This window comes from Notolepis coatsorum, assembly GCF_963971535.1.
Source record: "Notolepis coatsorum genome assembly, chromosome: 6".
Taxonomy (NCBI): Eukaryota; Metazoa; Chordata; class Actinopteri; order Aulopiformes; family Paralepididae; genus Notolepis; species Notolepis coatsorum.
The window spans coordinates 151750371-151768349 of NC_140170.1; the positions used below are offsets into that span (position 1 = coordinate 151750371).

The 17979-nt window shown below is 41.8% G+C and overlaps 1 protein-coding gene across 1 annotated transcript in view; it reads right to left on the bottom strand.

Annotated features, from left to right (window-relative positions):
* Nucleotides 1-4176: 4176 nt before the first annotated feature.
* The window catches only part of itih3a.1 (inter-alpha-trypsin inhibitor heavy chain 3a, tandem duplicate 1), a 94512-nt gene continuing 80709 nt past the window's right edge, over nt 4177-17979 (bottom strand). Inside the window, exons 21-22 of the mRNA XM_084316111.1 lie at nt 5481-5592; nt 4177-5129 (exon numbers count right to left, since the gene is read on the bottom strand). Coding sequence (XP_084172237.1) covers nt 4979-5129; nt 5481-5592 — 263 coding nt within the window. The 3' untranslated portion in view covers nt 4177-4978. The remainder of the gene's footprint in view (nt 5130-5480; nt 5593-17979) is intronic.

Below are 17979 nucleotides of genomic sequence, written 5' to 3' on the forward strand. Positions count from 1 at the left end.
TATTGCTTTGATCTCTGTCTTTAGAATGTTAACTTGGTTTTCTAGTCTAGTAGAGTTGTTGTATTTTAAAGAATTAAAAAGCGTTGAGTAAAGCGTTTCCATTTCAGATAGTTTTGTGTTTTGATTTTTGCGCAATATGGAGGAAAATCTATCCGAGAAATCCTTGATCATAGTCTTTACCGACATCCATAATATTCTGGGATCTTGCACCGAGTTAGCATTATCCCGTAGGAATATTGTGAGAGCTTCTTTAATTTGTGTAATGAATTCATTGTTGTTAAGCAGCATAGAATTAAAACGCCATCTTGGGGCCCGGGAAGATAGTGTACCAAATGTTGCTTTCAGGATTAAGTAGCAGTGATCTGATAGCGCATTGGGTGTCATTTCCACTTCATATTTATCAAATATTCTCGGGATGCAAAGACGTAATCAATTCTGGATAGTGTGTTGTGTCTCGTCGAACGACAGGAGTACTTGCGGGTCATGGGGTTAAGTGAACGCCATAAATCAGTTACCCCTGTTGATTTCGACCAATCTTTTAATGCTTTAGATGAATTTTTTTGTTCGCTGGAAAAGGTAAGGTAAGTTCTGTCCATCCTTGGGTTCCAAATGGCATTAAAATCCGCACCTATTATATATGAGTACTCGGGATGGTTTAACATTTCTCCGGTTAGTGAAGTGAAGAAACCCACTTCGTACAAATTTGGGGCATATACCGCTGCCAATGCAATTTTCCTGTTATTGTGTATAATCCTAGCTATAGTTATGCGCCCCTCAGCATCCGACCATACCCCTTTCAATTCGATATTTAATTTGCGTCTGACGACTATGGCTACCCCTCTAGTTCTCGTAACAAAAGAAGAGTGACTAATATTATGGTATATGTTATCCGCTAACGTATTTATGTCTTCCTCTAAAATGTGCGTTTCGCTTAATAGAGCCACGTCCACATGTTCTTTTTTCATCAGTGTGAGCACGCTTTTGCGTTTGTGTTGTTTGTTTATCCCACCGGTGTTCCATACCATTATATTCAAACTAGCCATAATCTATGCATGTTTTTGTGTAGTTTTTGGTAATGCTTCTGGAGTGTGAAGCTACAATAGATGTACATCCAATTAATGAGGTCCCGTTGAGAGCTGAGCTTAAAAACATATATATATACAAATAAAAATCCCCTATTTTCCCCTCACCCAGAAAGTCGTACAGGCCTGTGTTCCAAGAACACATCCTCCGCGATTGACTTTCTCCCATGGTCCACCGGATTGCCCAAACTGAGCATTGTAATCTTAATCTTCCTATGCTAATTGCCATAGGATCTAACATTTCCATTCTATTGCAATAGAATGTCGCTTTTGGTCTTGCACCTTCCCTTACTGTAATGAAGTATTGTGATAAATGACAGAAAAAATTAAATAAAAAATAAAAAAGAGAATAAACTTTCATCGACATATTCATTTGAACCCTCTACTAACGTGTGGGAAAAAAGGGAAAAAGGAAAAGATTGTAGAGCAATATTGACACCTTAATGTGAAGAACATTGGAAAAGAACAATGTAAGTTAAAATATATTTTAAAAAATATAGAGTAATGAGAAGAAAAAATTAAATAAAATAAAAATCAATGGAAAGATATAGATAAGGAATGAGAGATAGAATAATTATCAACGTGGAGAAGCCACTAGAACCGAATTAACAGATTAGATAAGATAGAAAAGCAGCACCTTTTAGAGCTTCAATGTGCCTTCAATGGAGTGATTACTTAAATTGTTAGAATAACCTTGTAGTGTTCACACGTTTAGGTGTGGTTAATTTTTAAAATATTATTAAGGACTGATTGAACTTCATTTAATTTATTATCTGCTATGTGTATACACACCGGATGTTTATTGTTAGAGTTGTAGGCTTCGTTGTCATGGTGCCTTATATTCTAGAAGGTTGTAGAGTATACTAGTGCCTAGACTATTTTATGTTCCAGAATGATCTAAGAGACCCAGGGCATTTGAGCGATAAACCCAGAATATTCCAGATAGATCTTTTTGCAATGATATGTATTTGTCTCCTCAGAGACCAGAGACTGAAATTATAATGTATTATGAATCGTATTATACACAGTACACATTGTTATAGACGGCTTGCATATCGTCTGCTACCTTGATGAACACAATAAAGTCATTCTAACACTGGTATACATTGAGAAAGAGGCTTATCTGTTTCCGGCATTTTCGTCCTGCCTTGGGTTATTTGCTCCATTTCGATTCAGAAAATCCTCAGCTTCAATAGGTGTGTATATACCTGACCTGCGGCCGTCACTGCCCAAGAATGATAACAGCGCCGGTATGATAGCCTTGGCTTGTAACCGGCTTTGAACAGCTTTTGCATCACCTCCTTGTATGGTAGACGTCGGATGATGGCATCTTTGCTCAAATCTTCGTAGATAAATATTGGTTTACCACCATAATTCAGATTCCCACGTTGGTTGCGAGCAAATTTGATGATGTCATCCCTTGTTGTAGTCTTCCGCAGAGTGACAATGATGACTCTTGGCCCGTTGATTCTTTGCCCCCGAGAACCGATTCTGTAAACTTGGTCCACTTCTGGCACTGTGTTTGGATCGATGTTACCCAAAATCGTTGATAACACTGTTGGAAAGTTGGGATCTTCGCAGTTTACTGCTTCATCAAGCCCTACAATGCGGATGTTATTCCGCCTGTGGTAGCGTTGGGTTTCTAGTAGCCTCTCCGTCGCTTCGTTTTTAAGCCCTTGTATTTCCCTCCGATATTCTTCTTTCACACTTTCCATCTCTTTTCCCATCTCTGTCATGCCACCTTCGTTCGCCTTGACTGCCCGTGTAATTTCTGTCACCGTATTCTCCACTGTCGTGATTCGCATGGACTGTAAAGCGACCGCTCTCATAACCTCTTCGAATTTAGTATCGATGTGTTCAACGTGTGCTTTGAAAGCGACCATCTGTTCTTTTATCAGGATAGTCAGAGAGTTGAAGTCGGGTTGTGTAATTGAACTGCTTGTGTCAGTTGATGTTATTGGAGCAGTGAGGGATCCGATGGATGTTTTTGCTATTATCTTCTCAAAATCGCCTGCTTTTTCCTTCACGGTACTTTTTTCTGATGTTCCTGTTATGTTGTCATCTATTGTCTCCCTCTCGGGGCCAGTTGTCCTTGGTCCCTGTGTATTCTCCTCTATATTCCCCGCGTCGGGGCTTGTCACCAACGGATCTGCCACAGCGTCGCCTGTCATTTTCCTTGAACGTGTTTCAATCGGCGCCGTTAGAATTGCTGTGTCTTGTTTCCTTCCACCCTTTTTCTTATCCTTATCCATGTTGTCTTTTGATATAGTTAGTAGAGGGTCTTATCAATACATACGATGTGGTCTAATCTCTTTTGGTATTGTCCAAATAAGGTTTTTAAACGAAATTAACGATAACGGGAGCGGAGCTGTAACCAATTGCGTGCGCTACATATTGCAGCTAAACCGGAAGTCCACGTTCAGTGCACGTTCTTATTTACATTGTGACAACAGCCTTGTGAGTTCCCGCAGTGACCCGCACACAGACATGATGGAATTCAAGTTCATGTTTGTATTGATCACATATAGGCAGGCTACACATGGCGTATCTGCTACATCATACATGGCAGTAAGATTCATTGTTCTTGTATAGCTCTCGTATTATTGTTTATGTAGGCTACCCAATACTGACATCAAAATAGATTGTAGTATGCCTCTAGAAATCATAATGCAGCAGGTAGAAAATTGACGGGAGATCCATCGCGATTTGGAATCAAATTGAGGAGAACTTTAATCCCTGGGTATTAATCAAACAACACGGGAAAAGGCAGTCATATTCCAGCGCGGTCTTTATTAGCCGACAACAAAATAGATGCCTCTAAAAATCATATAGCCAATCGAACACAACTAATAAAGGCATTCATATTACAGCACGGTTATAATGACACACAACCAACGCCAAACAGTGGTCAACGAACGGTCTTTATTAGTATTTTGAGCTGTCCAGGCAGAATTGCAGCAATGGTCTTAGGGAGCCGTTGATATCTGACATCACCGTTTACAAATCCGCCTTTTATTTATCCCATAATACGCGATAGTGTCTTCTTGGTTCGACAGCAGTGAATTCTCCGTGGAGTTTCTCAGAGTACCGCTCGGGTCAGTCCATTATTTCACATCCCATGGGGGGTGTTTCCTCACTTTCATGACCATATATGGATAATCATGCACGAGCATTGACGGTAGAACAAAGTTCTACGGAGGAGCGTAGAGCCTGCGTACGCACCGTGTGATGAATCCCGACTTCCCTGTGCGTACACTAGTTCTACATTCCGTGCTTACGTGTGGAAATAGAACATATTCTACGTCCACGTTGATGAATGAGGGCCCTGGTCTAGCTTCACAGCTTCTTTTTTATATAGTACTTAATGGGATTTCAGCACCCAGTGTCGAATCTTGAGAGCGCGGTCTAACTTGACATTGGATCCTGATGTAAACTGTATTGTACCCATTCTGCAATCTGTTAATAAAGTTTTCAATCAATCAATCAATCAACCACATCACATGTTGCAGTCATCTTTATGTGCCCTATCACTGAATAAAGGTTATTTCACGTTGGTATATGGTGGTGGTGTCTCCAGAGTGGATAAACAGTCCTGCCAGACGCTGCTGTTGTGTGAAAAGCTTGTAACTTCAACTTTGATGTTCCATTTTCCATGTAAAACATTTACCATACAGAATAACAAATTTTCAACCAAAATGTCAGTATGAGCCTTATTTACAAGGTCAAGGTTTTCATAAAGCATCCTCTATATGATCACCCTAGCAGCCATGAATCCCATTCACAACCCATCATGAAATAAAGAATACATGGGCATCAAATGAATTTTTTTTTTTAAATTCCACATTGCTTTTTGGAGATACGTTTTCATTTGACAGTAATCCATCCTGATGAAATGATCAGCTCAGGACTTGAACAGTCTTGAAGAGGCCTGATACAACGTAGTCTGAGACACTTCCATCTATGAGGCCTGTTCCGTTACTGTGAACGAACCAGCAGGCCACGTTCACACCGTTCTTTACGTCCCTCCTGAAATCCCTCTGCCAACCTCTGTTAGAACAAAGAGAGAGAACACAGCATGTTGAACTAACCACCTTAAAACTATACAGACAGACAGACAGACAGACAGACAGACAGACAGACAGACAGACAGACAGACAGACAGACAGACAGACAGACAGACAGACAGACAGACAGACAGACAGACAGACAGACAGACAGACAGACAGACAGACAGACAGACAGACAGACAGACAGACAGACAGACAGACAGACAGACAGACAGACAGACAGACAGACAGACAGACAGACAGACAGACAGACAGACAGACAGACAGACAGACAGACAGACAGACAGACAGATAGGTAACACAGTTACTGTATGTGAAGCCTCTGATGTACCTGGTCACATTGAGCTCCTGTCCCTTCACATACATGGTAGCGTCTGGTTTTTCGGGAACCTCTCCTGGACGCAGGTCTCCAACCTCAAACTCAACGCCATGGTAGAACTGGCCTGGAGGAAGGCATGGTAATACATACAGTAAGTTTTGATTGATTGATTGATTGAAAACTTTATTAACAGATTGCAGAATGGGTACAGTACAGTACAGCTCAATACATACAATTCAAGTTTCAAGTTTCTTTAAAGGGGAACTATCTTATAAATGGCCTTTTTGAGTGTTTAGCATTGTTTCCTAGCTATGTGAACTTATATTAATATGATCTATGTCTCAAAATTCTCATATTGGCGCATTCTTCCAATTCTCCTCTCACAATATTCACCCTCACTGAACTGAGTCGTTTGAAAATGTGCCTATATGTGATGTCATATAGTCACCGCTGCATGTTAATGTTCAAGAGGCGGCGCAGGCCACACAGTGGTTTAGGAGCCCAGGCTCAAAACAGCTCGAGATCTTGAGGTAGAAAAATGCTGTTTTTGAGGACTTGATTAGAAATACAAAACAATGAATAAAAAATATATATATATATTACAGAGGTGTTCCATAGACTCACAGAAATTGTGTAAAAGTGCCCAAATAGTGAAAGAAATAGTAAAATAGTTCCCCTTTAATAGTTGTCATACAGAAGTACAGAATACTTTCATACAAAATGCTTCTTACTGTTACGCTCCAGAGACTGTGCTAGACAAGATAGTATCAAATAACATAGTATAGCATGTAAATTAGAAGTAGAAAATGAGGTCACAGTGTTCAGTATAGACATATGTACAATGTTCGATGCAGAATAGACGTAACTGAGTTACCATATAATATACAATACTATGCAGTGTACTAATGTACAATACTATATAGTGCAAAGCAGAAATGGGATGAGGTACAATTTAGGTACAATTTACAGTAAGGTGTACGAGTTGTAGTGCAATCCTTCATCAATAAATATAAAGTGTGGGGAGTGGGTGCTAAAGTGTGTTTGTTTAAAGTGAGTGTGTGCTATAAAGTGTGGGGAGTGGGTGCTACAGTGTGTTTGTTTAAAGTGAGTGTGTGCGTGTGGATGTGTGTGCTATGTGCGTTTGATGGTTGTTGTGTAGTGTTCATTGTTCGTTGAGCAGCCTGATGGCCTGGGGATTGTTAAGGGGATGCAGACCAGAGAAAGACGTTCGTCTTGTTTACATCAGGGTCCCCCATTTTCAATTCATCATAACATATATGACATACATGACATACAGATAGACAGTACTGCTACATCTATACATTTATGACATACCAGATTTGCAAATACAGTGCTGTTTGTGATACGAAAAGAGTCCAGAAAAGAGAGTATAAACATTTGAGGTAGAAACTGCACATTGGAGGAGGTTGGGTAGGTGGGGGGTGGGGGGTGGGGGGGACTGTACATTGGAGGTGGTTGGGTGGGTGGGGGGGGGGGGGGTGGGTGGGGGACACTGTACAACTGTACAAGCAAAACTGTACATTGGAATATTGACAAGACAATTATGGTATATTGACTTGAGCAGACTGTTAGATCAACCCTGAAACTGTAAATATCTGTTATAATAGTTCATTCAAAATAATGCTTTGATATTGAACTGTAGCATTACATGGAGGCTAAAACAAAGAAGATGCAAATGGTCAGTGTTGTGTGACATTCTGGGGAGCTTTCAGGCAACCCCCTCTCATGTTAAGACTATTTACTCAACTGTATTTAGGAGAACAGTTGGAGACACAGGGGACAGGTCATAAAAGCCCCCGCATGCTAAAACTGTTTGGGACAAAACCAAGGAACTATTAATTCAGTATACTTTATATAGGAAATCTGGTATTAAAATAAGGACAACGCCACATTGGTTTAATGCTGAATATAGATATAACTCATTACATTAAAGCTACAAATTGGAAAAGGTTCTAGTGTTCAACTGCCAATTAATTCTCTCTTGGGGGGAGAAGATGCCAACTCATCAAGAGGCCACACCGACGGGGGCCATGGGCCCCCCACCCCCCCCCGGTTGCTGCAGGCAACCACACGACAAGGACATGTTGGGGCAGATAGCCCCAACAAGAAGACCGCCTGTTTTTAGATACTTGTGATTGGTTGAACTAGTTTAAAAATAGGGAGGTAATTTAGCCTATAAATATTGGATCAGTAAGGTTAGTTGACAGGCCAGAACTCTACCCCAGATTCTGAGCCTCCATCGCCCACCAGAGAAATGTGCCTGGCAAAATACCTGTGAGAAATTCATGGGAACCCACTGTTGGGTGTTATTTAGTGTAAACTGTAAAGATCCCTATCTTAGACCAGGTTTAACCATGTGTATTGCTCAGTACATTCTCTTTTCATTGACATAACATGACTACTATTTATGTGCAAAACTGTCTTGATGTGAAGAGCCACCGTGACTGGGCTATTTGATTATGTAAACCTCATCAATCCTTTTGTACACTCATGTCTTATGAAAAATGATGAATAATTCCTGTATGTACTTGATGCTTATCCACCTTTGGCCTCTCTGCAAATAAATGAGTTTGGACCATAGTTCCTCTTTTGTCTGGCTGCACAAGCTTATTTCTCATCTGACTAAGTCAGGTGAGGAGACCATTGAATCATTGGTGATCGTCCCTCCTTCCAGATAACAACCTCATTGTGCTGTAAATAACCTTAGGTATTGTGATTAGAATATACCACACCATACTTGGTCATTTACTGTACATTGGAGGGGGTTGTGTTAGGACATTTACAGGGGCCAGTTTCGAGGTGCAGTCTCCCGTAGGTGTTTTTTGAGAGTGTTTTTGAAAGTGGGTAGTGATTCACATTCCTTTACAGCTTTGGGTAGGGCGTTCCACATTGATGTGGCATAATTGCGTGGTATTCACTGAACTTTGGGAAGTATTTTGACATGTACATGGGTACCTTGGTCGTGTAGTGTATCTTGTAGACCAGGCCCATTGCAAGTTGCTGTACTCTGTCGTCTACTCTAAGCCATCCTAGGTTGTCAAAGTGGGCAGGGGTGAGGTGGGTTCTAGGAGTAAGGTCAAGCAGTAGTCTGACCAGTTTGTTTTGAGATGTTTGTAATTTTGTTTTTAGCGCCTGTGAGGTGCTTTGGTACCATGAGGTGCAAGCAGCATAGTCGTAGTACCCTTGAATGAGTGCTCCTGCCAGAGTCTTCAGGGTATTCTTGTTTACCAGTGAGGAGATCCGGTACAAGAATCGAGTTCGTTGGTTGACTTTTTTTATTACATTGGATGCTGTGGTAACATTGACTGTGTATTTCATAATCAATATGTCTGTAAATAGAAAATATATGCAAAAAGCCTGGTGTGTCTTTTGGAACAAACTGAGTATCAGTTTTCAGTGTTAAATAAGGAGTGATACTAGAGACCGTTGGTGGTACAGGAACAGGTCATAAAAGCCCCCCAGTATGGTAAAACTGTTTGAGCCTCTAGGAAACCCCTGCTGTGATGAACTGTATTGAGAGAACAGGAGACAGGCAACCCCCACTTGAACAACTGGTTAACTGTGTGACTGAGGACTGTATGTTAATGTGGTCACCGCAGGCCACACCTCACTGATTACAGGCAGAGAACAGTTAGTCTGATCACAGATCTGACCTGCCTGTGAAAATGGCTCAAGGTTCATGGAAATTGTCAAACAAGATCATATTAATTAAACTGACTTATTAGATAAGACTGGAACTAATTCAAACAATATTATATTAAAAGGAAACTGACTTATTAGAGAAAAGGCTATTTGAATGTAATTTAGAATGTCAACAGGATATGAAGGGAATATAGTGTAATTTCACTCTTGTTGTAAACCATGTATAGAAAATAAGTCTCAATTACAAAGGTTTAGTCTGGTAAAATACATGTATCAAGTTATTCTTAATCACTGTTTGGTATCAAAATGTAAGCAAATAATGCTGAATATACATGTAAACTCATTACATTAAAGCTAAAGGTTTTAGGGTTAAAACTGTTAACTCATCAAGAAGCCAGCCCAAAGGAGGGGGCCACGGCCCCCCTCGGTTGCTGCAGGCCAGCCCACACGAGGAAGAAGACAGGGGCGGACCGCCCCCCAGAAGACAAACCTGATTGGACCAAACGTAATATTAGACTGCTATTATTGGTTGAGGTGAGAATATAAAGATGAGAACGCATTGGGAAAGAGGGAGGCCAGCCCCCCCTGGGGACTGCGTCCTCTCTCAACCGATCCACTGTTCCACCAGAGAATGCTGTTTGCCGTGATTCCTATCTTAAGACCAGGTTTTACTCATGTGTAAATGCTCAGTATATTCTCTCTTCATTTGATAAACATGACTACTGTTTGTGTACAGACTGGTTTTGATGTGAAAGCCACTGTGAATGGGCTATAATTATGTACACCTCAACAATCTCTTGTACAGCATGTCTGATGTAACATGATGAATAATCCCTGTATGTAAACAACATTTTATTCACCTTTGAGCCCTTCGGCAATAAATCAGTTGATAGAACCCTTGTTGTCTGACTTACACGTTTTATTCCTTGCTGGCTAAGCCAGAGGGGGACCTGTTTCTATCATTCTCCTTCTCCCTCCAGTTAGCAACCTCAATGCACTGTGAATAATCCTTAGAAATGTACATAGAATATACGACAATGCCATTTTGTCACCGGAAAGATTTGCCTCTAGGATGGAACCCAGGTAGTTCTTCTTTCCTTGTGACAATATTGTCACCCACTGTAACTGAGAAGCCGTCGGTCTTGCTGAGTTTGTTATTTGAACCAAAGAGAATGGACTCTGTTTTGCCCATGTGTAAGCGAGTGTGGTAAATATTGACGTTGAATTTCATAATTAATATGTGTGAATAAATTAGAGAACCATAAATGTAAAGCCAGATGTACCTTTCAATAGCAGAGTGGACTCAGTGGCTAAACAGTCTCAACTGTCAGTTGAGACAGCTGTATCAGATAACAGCTGCAACAGTTATTTCAACCCCCACTAAAGCAATGACTAAATTAGAGAACAAACGACACCTTCTCGAACTGACTGTATGTAAATGCTGATCAGAGAGAGCTGGGTTGACCACAGGGCAGACCAGTTTAGACTTGTTGAAGCATGGACACTAACTCACAGACAAAGTAATCTATTAATCAACTGTTTAGTATCAAAAGGTCTCATATGATGTCTGGTATCAGTCTTAGAAAGCACTGACTGTACTTGGATGATATTAGACATCTATAGCCATACCAAAGGGTTAAAGCGATCATGTCACACCCCCCCTTGTGAGACAAGCCAGGTCCCTTCATCTCAGCAAAAGATCACACGGACGTGGGCCACCGATGGGCCCCTTCTGTCTGTCCCATCACGTCCCCACAACCCCAAGGGGGGGGGGCTGCCAGCGCCCACAAGGACACCCCCCACAAGAGATCAACCCCCACAAGCAGACGCTGGATTGGACCAGCCATATGTATTATTGGCTAGAAATGATAGGATATAAGGCCCTACATAGGGTGATTCTGGAGCTCTCAGGCCGGACCCAACTAGAGGGGTCTGGGGGCTCCCCCACCGCTTCGAAACCACCCAGAAACAACTGTGAGCTGATTGCATTTTACGTGAGTAAAATCATGGGAAACACCAAATGGTTGTTTATAGATTAGAGTAATGTTGTACAGATCCCTGATCTGTAAACCAGATTTACTCATGTATAATGTGTACAGTAAACCATGTATGTTCAAATTATGTTAACCAAGTGACTGTTTGATGTGCAGTATTTAGGTTTGAGATGCAAATCTGATTGTGATATTTCTGTACAACAGACAGCTATTAATATTCTCTGATCATCTGTTGTATGTAGAAGTCAACCTTCTATTCACCTTGGACTCCTGGCTCTGATCAAATAAATCAGCTGAGTTGAACTACAATTCTGGTTTGTCTGGCGTACACGTTTTATTCTTCATCTGCATTAAGCCAGATGTGGAGACCAACCATTCTATCAAGTATGAATCTTTCCTCCTCCTTCCAGATAATCAATCTCATTGTAATTGTGCTACAATAACCTCAAATTATTGTAGGAAGTCTGTGGGATTTTACTACAGAAATGGTGCCGTGCTGCCCCACCCTTTGTGTCTCCCCCTGGAAAGGTGCGGTAGGGTCTTGTAATATGTATCATATCTGGATCTTGCTGTGTGTTGGGGACACGGGGCGAAGAGCTGGGGTGTTGCTGCGTTTGAAGTGATTAACGATGGGCTTGTTGTCTGAATGGATGAGGGAGAGGAGCAGGATGGAGGTTGGTTGTGTACGCCACTGTTTGGGGCCCGCGGTGAATATGGCGTCTGCATGCAGGGTTGGGGGTTGCGGTGTCTTAGCCTGTGTGTCCGGAGGTATGACGATCGCGCTTGTTGTGCAGTGAACATGCAAACGTAGGCTTTTTGTGTTTGTGTGTTCATTCAGACACAGGAGGCCGGTCTCGGCCCAGCGGGCCACGGGGGTTAGTTAACTCGTATGGAATGTACTTTATGAGCTATACGGGGGAGTTGCACCAAGAAGGGTGGTGGCGCACAGACTATCTGGTCATGTTGTGGAAGATAGCGTCGCATGACGGCAGGTAAAAGGCTTTTCTTGCTAGGAAGCACGGTTATTCTGTTGTATACGACAGGGGCGCGTTCTGAGTATATAATTGCCCTAAAATTATTCTCAGGAAGAGGGCGCAGGTAAGACGAGGAGATTTGACTGTTCTGAAATGGAAGGGGAGCTGGGTCCAAGGTGCATTGTGTCCCTGCTTGTAGTCACAGATAGCGGGACGGGGACCGTGAGTGACGGGTCAGTATGGGCATAATTGCGTCGGGCTAAGGGTTCTGTTACTATTTCAGAACATACGAGTCAAGTATGGTGAAAGGTTGTTAGACCCTGGCATGATCAGCGCAGGGGTCTGTGCGATTGCAGGATTAAAACGTAGTAGTTAATGGAAATGTAGGGTGCCGGCGTGTTCAGGGTGCGTTGTCCTTTTTAAGCTTGAGCGAAACCGGCCTGTTGATTAATTACGTTCGCTGTGATACAAAAACGATTCGGTCGAACTGACTGATAAGTACTTAATGGTTTTGTTATGATATTTTAATGACCAACGGACATATTATGTTTGAGGCGAGTCCCTGCTGTTGGTTGGAGCTGGCTAGCTCTGTGGAAAAGTCCGCGGTGAAGCTGGGGACGTTACGATGGCGTTATGAGAGAATTGATTAAACACTGTGGCGGCGATTACAAGTAAGAGGCGGTTGAGACGCAGGGTGGCAAAATTGTGGCCGTTTTGAGGGTTATTATTAATGCGGTAACGTGGTAAATGATATTAAGGATTCGCTGCTTGGTGACGTCATGGTGTTGTGGAGAGTATGTAACGTTCGCGGTGCTATGAAGTGAGGCGGAGAAGGTAGGAGAAAGGGTTCGTGTTGAACTAGGTGTGCGGCGTTGGTTGGTGTAAATGTTTTAAAAATTATTTTCTATTAGGGTGGTTGGCTATTTGAAGCTTGTGTGAATTGTTTATGCTTTGGATGGTACTGAGCGAATTGCGTGGATGAACGGATCTTGAGAGGCACGGCTCCCGTGAGGGCCTTGAACGTCGCATTAGAGCTGGCTAAAGCTAGTTAGCTTGCATGCCGTTGTTTTGTGGCGTTTGGGGGGCGGCATATGTTACGTTTCGAGTTTTGAGAAAGATGTTGGGGAAGGGGTAGAGAAACGTGATAAATGTCGTGGCAGATTATGAATATCGGGGCATGTTATTATGTTGTCGTGGCAGACCTTGGTTGTCATAGCAACGTTAACAGCCGCTTCGGTTGCCACTGCGCATGCGCGGTACAACGTGGATGGGGTCTCGTGCATTCGGAATAGTTCGCTCAGGGGATAGAAACGGGTAAGAGGGTATTCTGCATTATGTAATATGGCGGTGTTTGTATATTGTGCATTGTATTTTTGTGTAAGCAGGGGAAGCGGTAACATGTATAGGGATTGATTAGAAATATGTACAGCTCAATACACACAATTGTTGAGGGGATGCAGACCAGAGGAAGACTTTTGTCTTGTTTACATCAGGGTCCCCCAGTTTCAATTCATCAGATAGTCAGTCAGTACTGCTACAACTACATACCAGATTTGCAAATTCAGTCACCCGTGTTAAAATTGAGAGTGGCTATGGGCTGAATTTGGAAAATGGCTCTACACTAGAGTTACACAATGCTTGCAGTAAAATCAATTTATCACATGTGTATGAAGAAAGGAGCATTTAGGACTAACCACTACAAAAGTTATGCTGAAATGAAACATGCTTACATGTAAAATGTTCTATAGTTGATAGCGTATTTCCAGTTTTTTAATTTGTGTAACGTGTACAATGGTAAGCTTGAGGATAATAATGTTGTGTTTTATGTAGCTTGAATTAAGATGCTTGTATAGAATGCATGGATGTTGAAATGTCAGATGTTGATACTTGATATAACTTTAATGACACCATTGATTTAAATAGGATAATGTTTGTATTAGTTGCTAAATGTTTTATAGTGAAATTTGATACAAGCCCGGTTGTGGAGCAGGATAATTTACTGATGCTTGTTATGCCTTGCACTATATAGTATTGTATATTAGTACACTGCACAGTATTGTATATTGTATGGTAACTACGTTTGGTTTATATGCTATTTTGATGACTGTATGATGGTGTACTACGTTTAGACTCTAGGGGACAGCTGCCCCTGGGGAATGAAATGTGTGAGTGTTACCCTTTTTGGTGTTTACAGGAGGGCCCGAGGGGGGTCGTGCATACAGCGGTTGTTTACAATGGCTGTTTGTTCTTTTATGACAGGATGGAGTGAGATTAGATGCAGCAGGAGAGGGTCAGAGGTGAAGATGAAGGAGACAGTTGTAGAGTGAGAGAACAGTTGGCAGTTATTTTTATGACGAGGGAAATGTTGAGACAGGAAGCGTGCTAATACAGGACACAGCTGGGTTAAGTGAGTGAGACAATCAAGAAAGTGGCATTCATTTGGGGTTATGACTTATGAAAGTTAACTGGTTGATAAGGGAATAATTTGAAACTGTCTGTGCACTGGACGGCAGGGATGGTTCTAAATTTAGGATGGGTCCAGTCCATCTTTGAAGTGAGGGTAGGAGTGTAGAAATTAAGTGTGAATTGTATTAGCCAGAGATGAGTGTAGCCTGATGAGAGAGAGATGAGTGCAGAAGAACTAACCTTTGTTTGTCAGAAATGTGAAATGATTAACGAGTGTGGTGAAAGGTATATGTTTATAATATGAATGAGGCGTGGATGATGTTGAATTGTGAGAATGTGTTGTGGCACTGTGAGAGTGGAGTTTGGTTGAGCTGGTACAGATGTTATTTTTTATTTAAATTTAATTTTTGTATGTATGTGTGAGATTGAGATGTCCTTTAGTGAATGATTGAGCGGGGGATGGGGGCAAGGAGGCTTTGTCTACCCATTCACACACAGGCACACACACACACACCCATTCACATTCACACACACACACACACACACACATACAGACACGCACACACACACACACACACACACACACACAGACACACACACACACACACAGACACACACAGACACACATTCACACAATTTGGTCACACATGCATGCACACACGCAACTTAGCTTTCACTTAGGGTGAGACTAGTCTTAAAAATAACAAAATGTGTTTAGGTAAGGAGTGTATCGAACCACTTGGGTTATACCATTATCATTTGTTTCATATCATTTGTTTTACTGCATTTGATTTGATTTCTGTTGAATGTTTTGTAGGGATGAGGTATTGGATTTAAATTTTTGGATTTCTTTTCTATTTTTATCTATGATTGTGTGGCCTGAATGGGTGTGAATGGAGCCTGTAGAGGGTGACTGTGCTGGCTTGAAAGGTTTTAAATTTCTTTTCTTTTCTTTTTTAATAACCATTGAGGTGGTCTACATGTGACATCTGTTGGAATGTTTTTTTGATTATTTGCGTTTTGTTTGTTGTTTCTCTATGATCTGGGGAGAGGACGGTTGGAGCGTGAGATACATTGGATCAGATCAATGGCAGTTAAGTGGTCCCATTACGTTTTGCATAATGATTAACCATTTGGCGTCTCTTGAGAAATATTTGACAGATTGTATAAGGAAAATTTGTTCTGTGTTTTTGTTCCCTTGCAGTTCAGTCGGAGAGGGAGGATGGACCGTCACAAGTGGGGGGATCATGGGGAAAATGTGTAGGAATACATTTCATTAGATTATGACACGATGGTGTGACCCGTTCAGTCAGTTCCTGTGGGAGATTGTTGGATTATGAAGAGAGGTCGCTTGGGACTCTACCCCTCCTTCAATATAGCCCCGATACAAAGGCCGGAGGTTGAGACATACCTCCAGACTGACGGAGTCGTTCGTCTGTAGATCCATGGAAATACAGTCATGGGACAGAATATGACGAGGTCCAGGCCTAAAAACAGTGGCTTCAGCTGAGGCTGGCCGACATGGGGTGGAGGGGGGGGGGGCGAAAACGGTCGGAGACTGTGCAACCAAAGCGTTGAACAAGGGCCTCTGTGTGATTGATTGGTGTGTTGGACGGGAAGTGACTGAACGGTAACAACTGGTATAGATTATGACACAACGCGAGAGTACTAAACTAAACACATACACATAGGTAGAGTAAAAAGTAAGGTGTAGGTTATGGCCGACATGGTGAACAATTTTTTTTTTCCTTGCGTGATGCTCCTCCCTCCCTGTCCGTCTGTGCGCAGAGGTGGTAAGGTTTATGTCCATGGGGATGTTCATAAAAGGGGGGAGAGGTGAGAAGACCAACTGAGTTGATTGTGCAAAATGTGATTGGGCGGACTTGGAAAAGGAATTAACAGGAGAGGAGAAGCAAAATGTATGAAAGAATGAAGAATAATCTCTGTCTCCACAGATCATGTCAACGGATACCATAATTTTAAAAAATTGTGTTTTACTTTAATGTGTAATGTTTAGATTACATTGTTTTAATTGTTTTCAACAAATAAGCCTCTGGCTGTGAGCCCAGAGGAACAAAGCCTGATGATAGTAGGTGGTAAACACTGTTTCATCAAAGGCAGGATAGGTTAATTGGGGATCTGGATGAAGGGGTCACCAGGATTCCCCGGGAGGGGGCCATAGTCAGGGGAATGTGGGGGAGAAAAGAAGAAGACAAGAAGAAACTAATTGATGATATGTACCAAAGAATAATGAAAAAGAAAAATTATGAGAAAAAAGAAAAATGTGAGAAAATTTTGAAAAAATGATTTTTATTATTATATTGTATGGTTAGTATGTATAGAAAATCAAGTCAATATACAGTATGTGACAATGAGAATTGTCAAAGTGGGGAAATGTGGTAAATATTGACGTTGAATTTCATAATTAATATGTGTGAATAAATTAGAGAACCATAAATGTAAAGCCAGATGTACCTTTCAATAGCAGAGTGGACTCAGTGGCTAAACAGTCTCAACTGTCAGTTGAGACAGCTGTATCAGATAACAGCTGCAACAGTTATTTCAACCCCCACTAAAGCAATGACTAAATTAGAGAACAAACGACACCTTCTCGAACTGACTGTATGTAAATGCTGATCAGAGAGAGCTGGGTTGACCACAGGGCAGACCAGTTTAGACTTGTTGAAGCATGGACACTAACTCACAGACAAAGTAATCTATTAATCAACTGTTTAGTATCAAAAGGTCTCATATGATGTCTGGTATCAGTCTTAGAAAGCACTGACTGTACTTGGATGATATTAGACATCTATAGCCATACCAAAGGGTTAAAGCGATCATGTCACACCCCCCCTTGTGAGACAAGCCAGGTCCCTTCATCTCAGCAAAAGATCACACGGACGTGGGCCACCGATGGGCCCCTTCTGTCTGTCCCATCACGTCCCCACAACCCCAAGGGGGGGGGGCTGCCAGCGCCCACAAGGACACCCCCCACAAGAGATCAACCCCCACAAGCAGACGCTGGATTGGACCAGCCATATGTATTATTGGCTAGAAATGATAGGATATAAGGCCCTACATAGGGTGATTCTGGAGCTCTCAGGCCGGACCCAACTAGAGGGGTCTGGGGGCTCCCCCACCGCTTCGAAACCACCCAGAAACAACTGTGAGCTGATTGCATTTTACGTGAGTAAAATCATGGGAAACACCAAATGGTTGTTTATAGATTAGAGTAATGTTGTACAGATCCCTGATCTGTAAACCAGATTTACTCATGTATAATGTGTACAGTAAACCATGTATGTTCAAATTATGTTAACCAAGTGACTGTTTGATGTGCAGTATTTAGGTTTGAGATGCAAATCTGATTGTGATATTTCTGTACAACAGACAGCTATTAATATTCTCTGATCATCTGTTGTATGTAGAAGTCAACCTTCTATTCACCTTGGACTCCTGGCTCTGATCAAATAA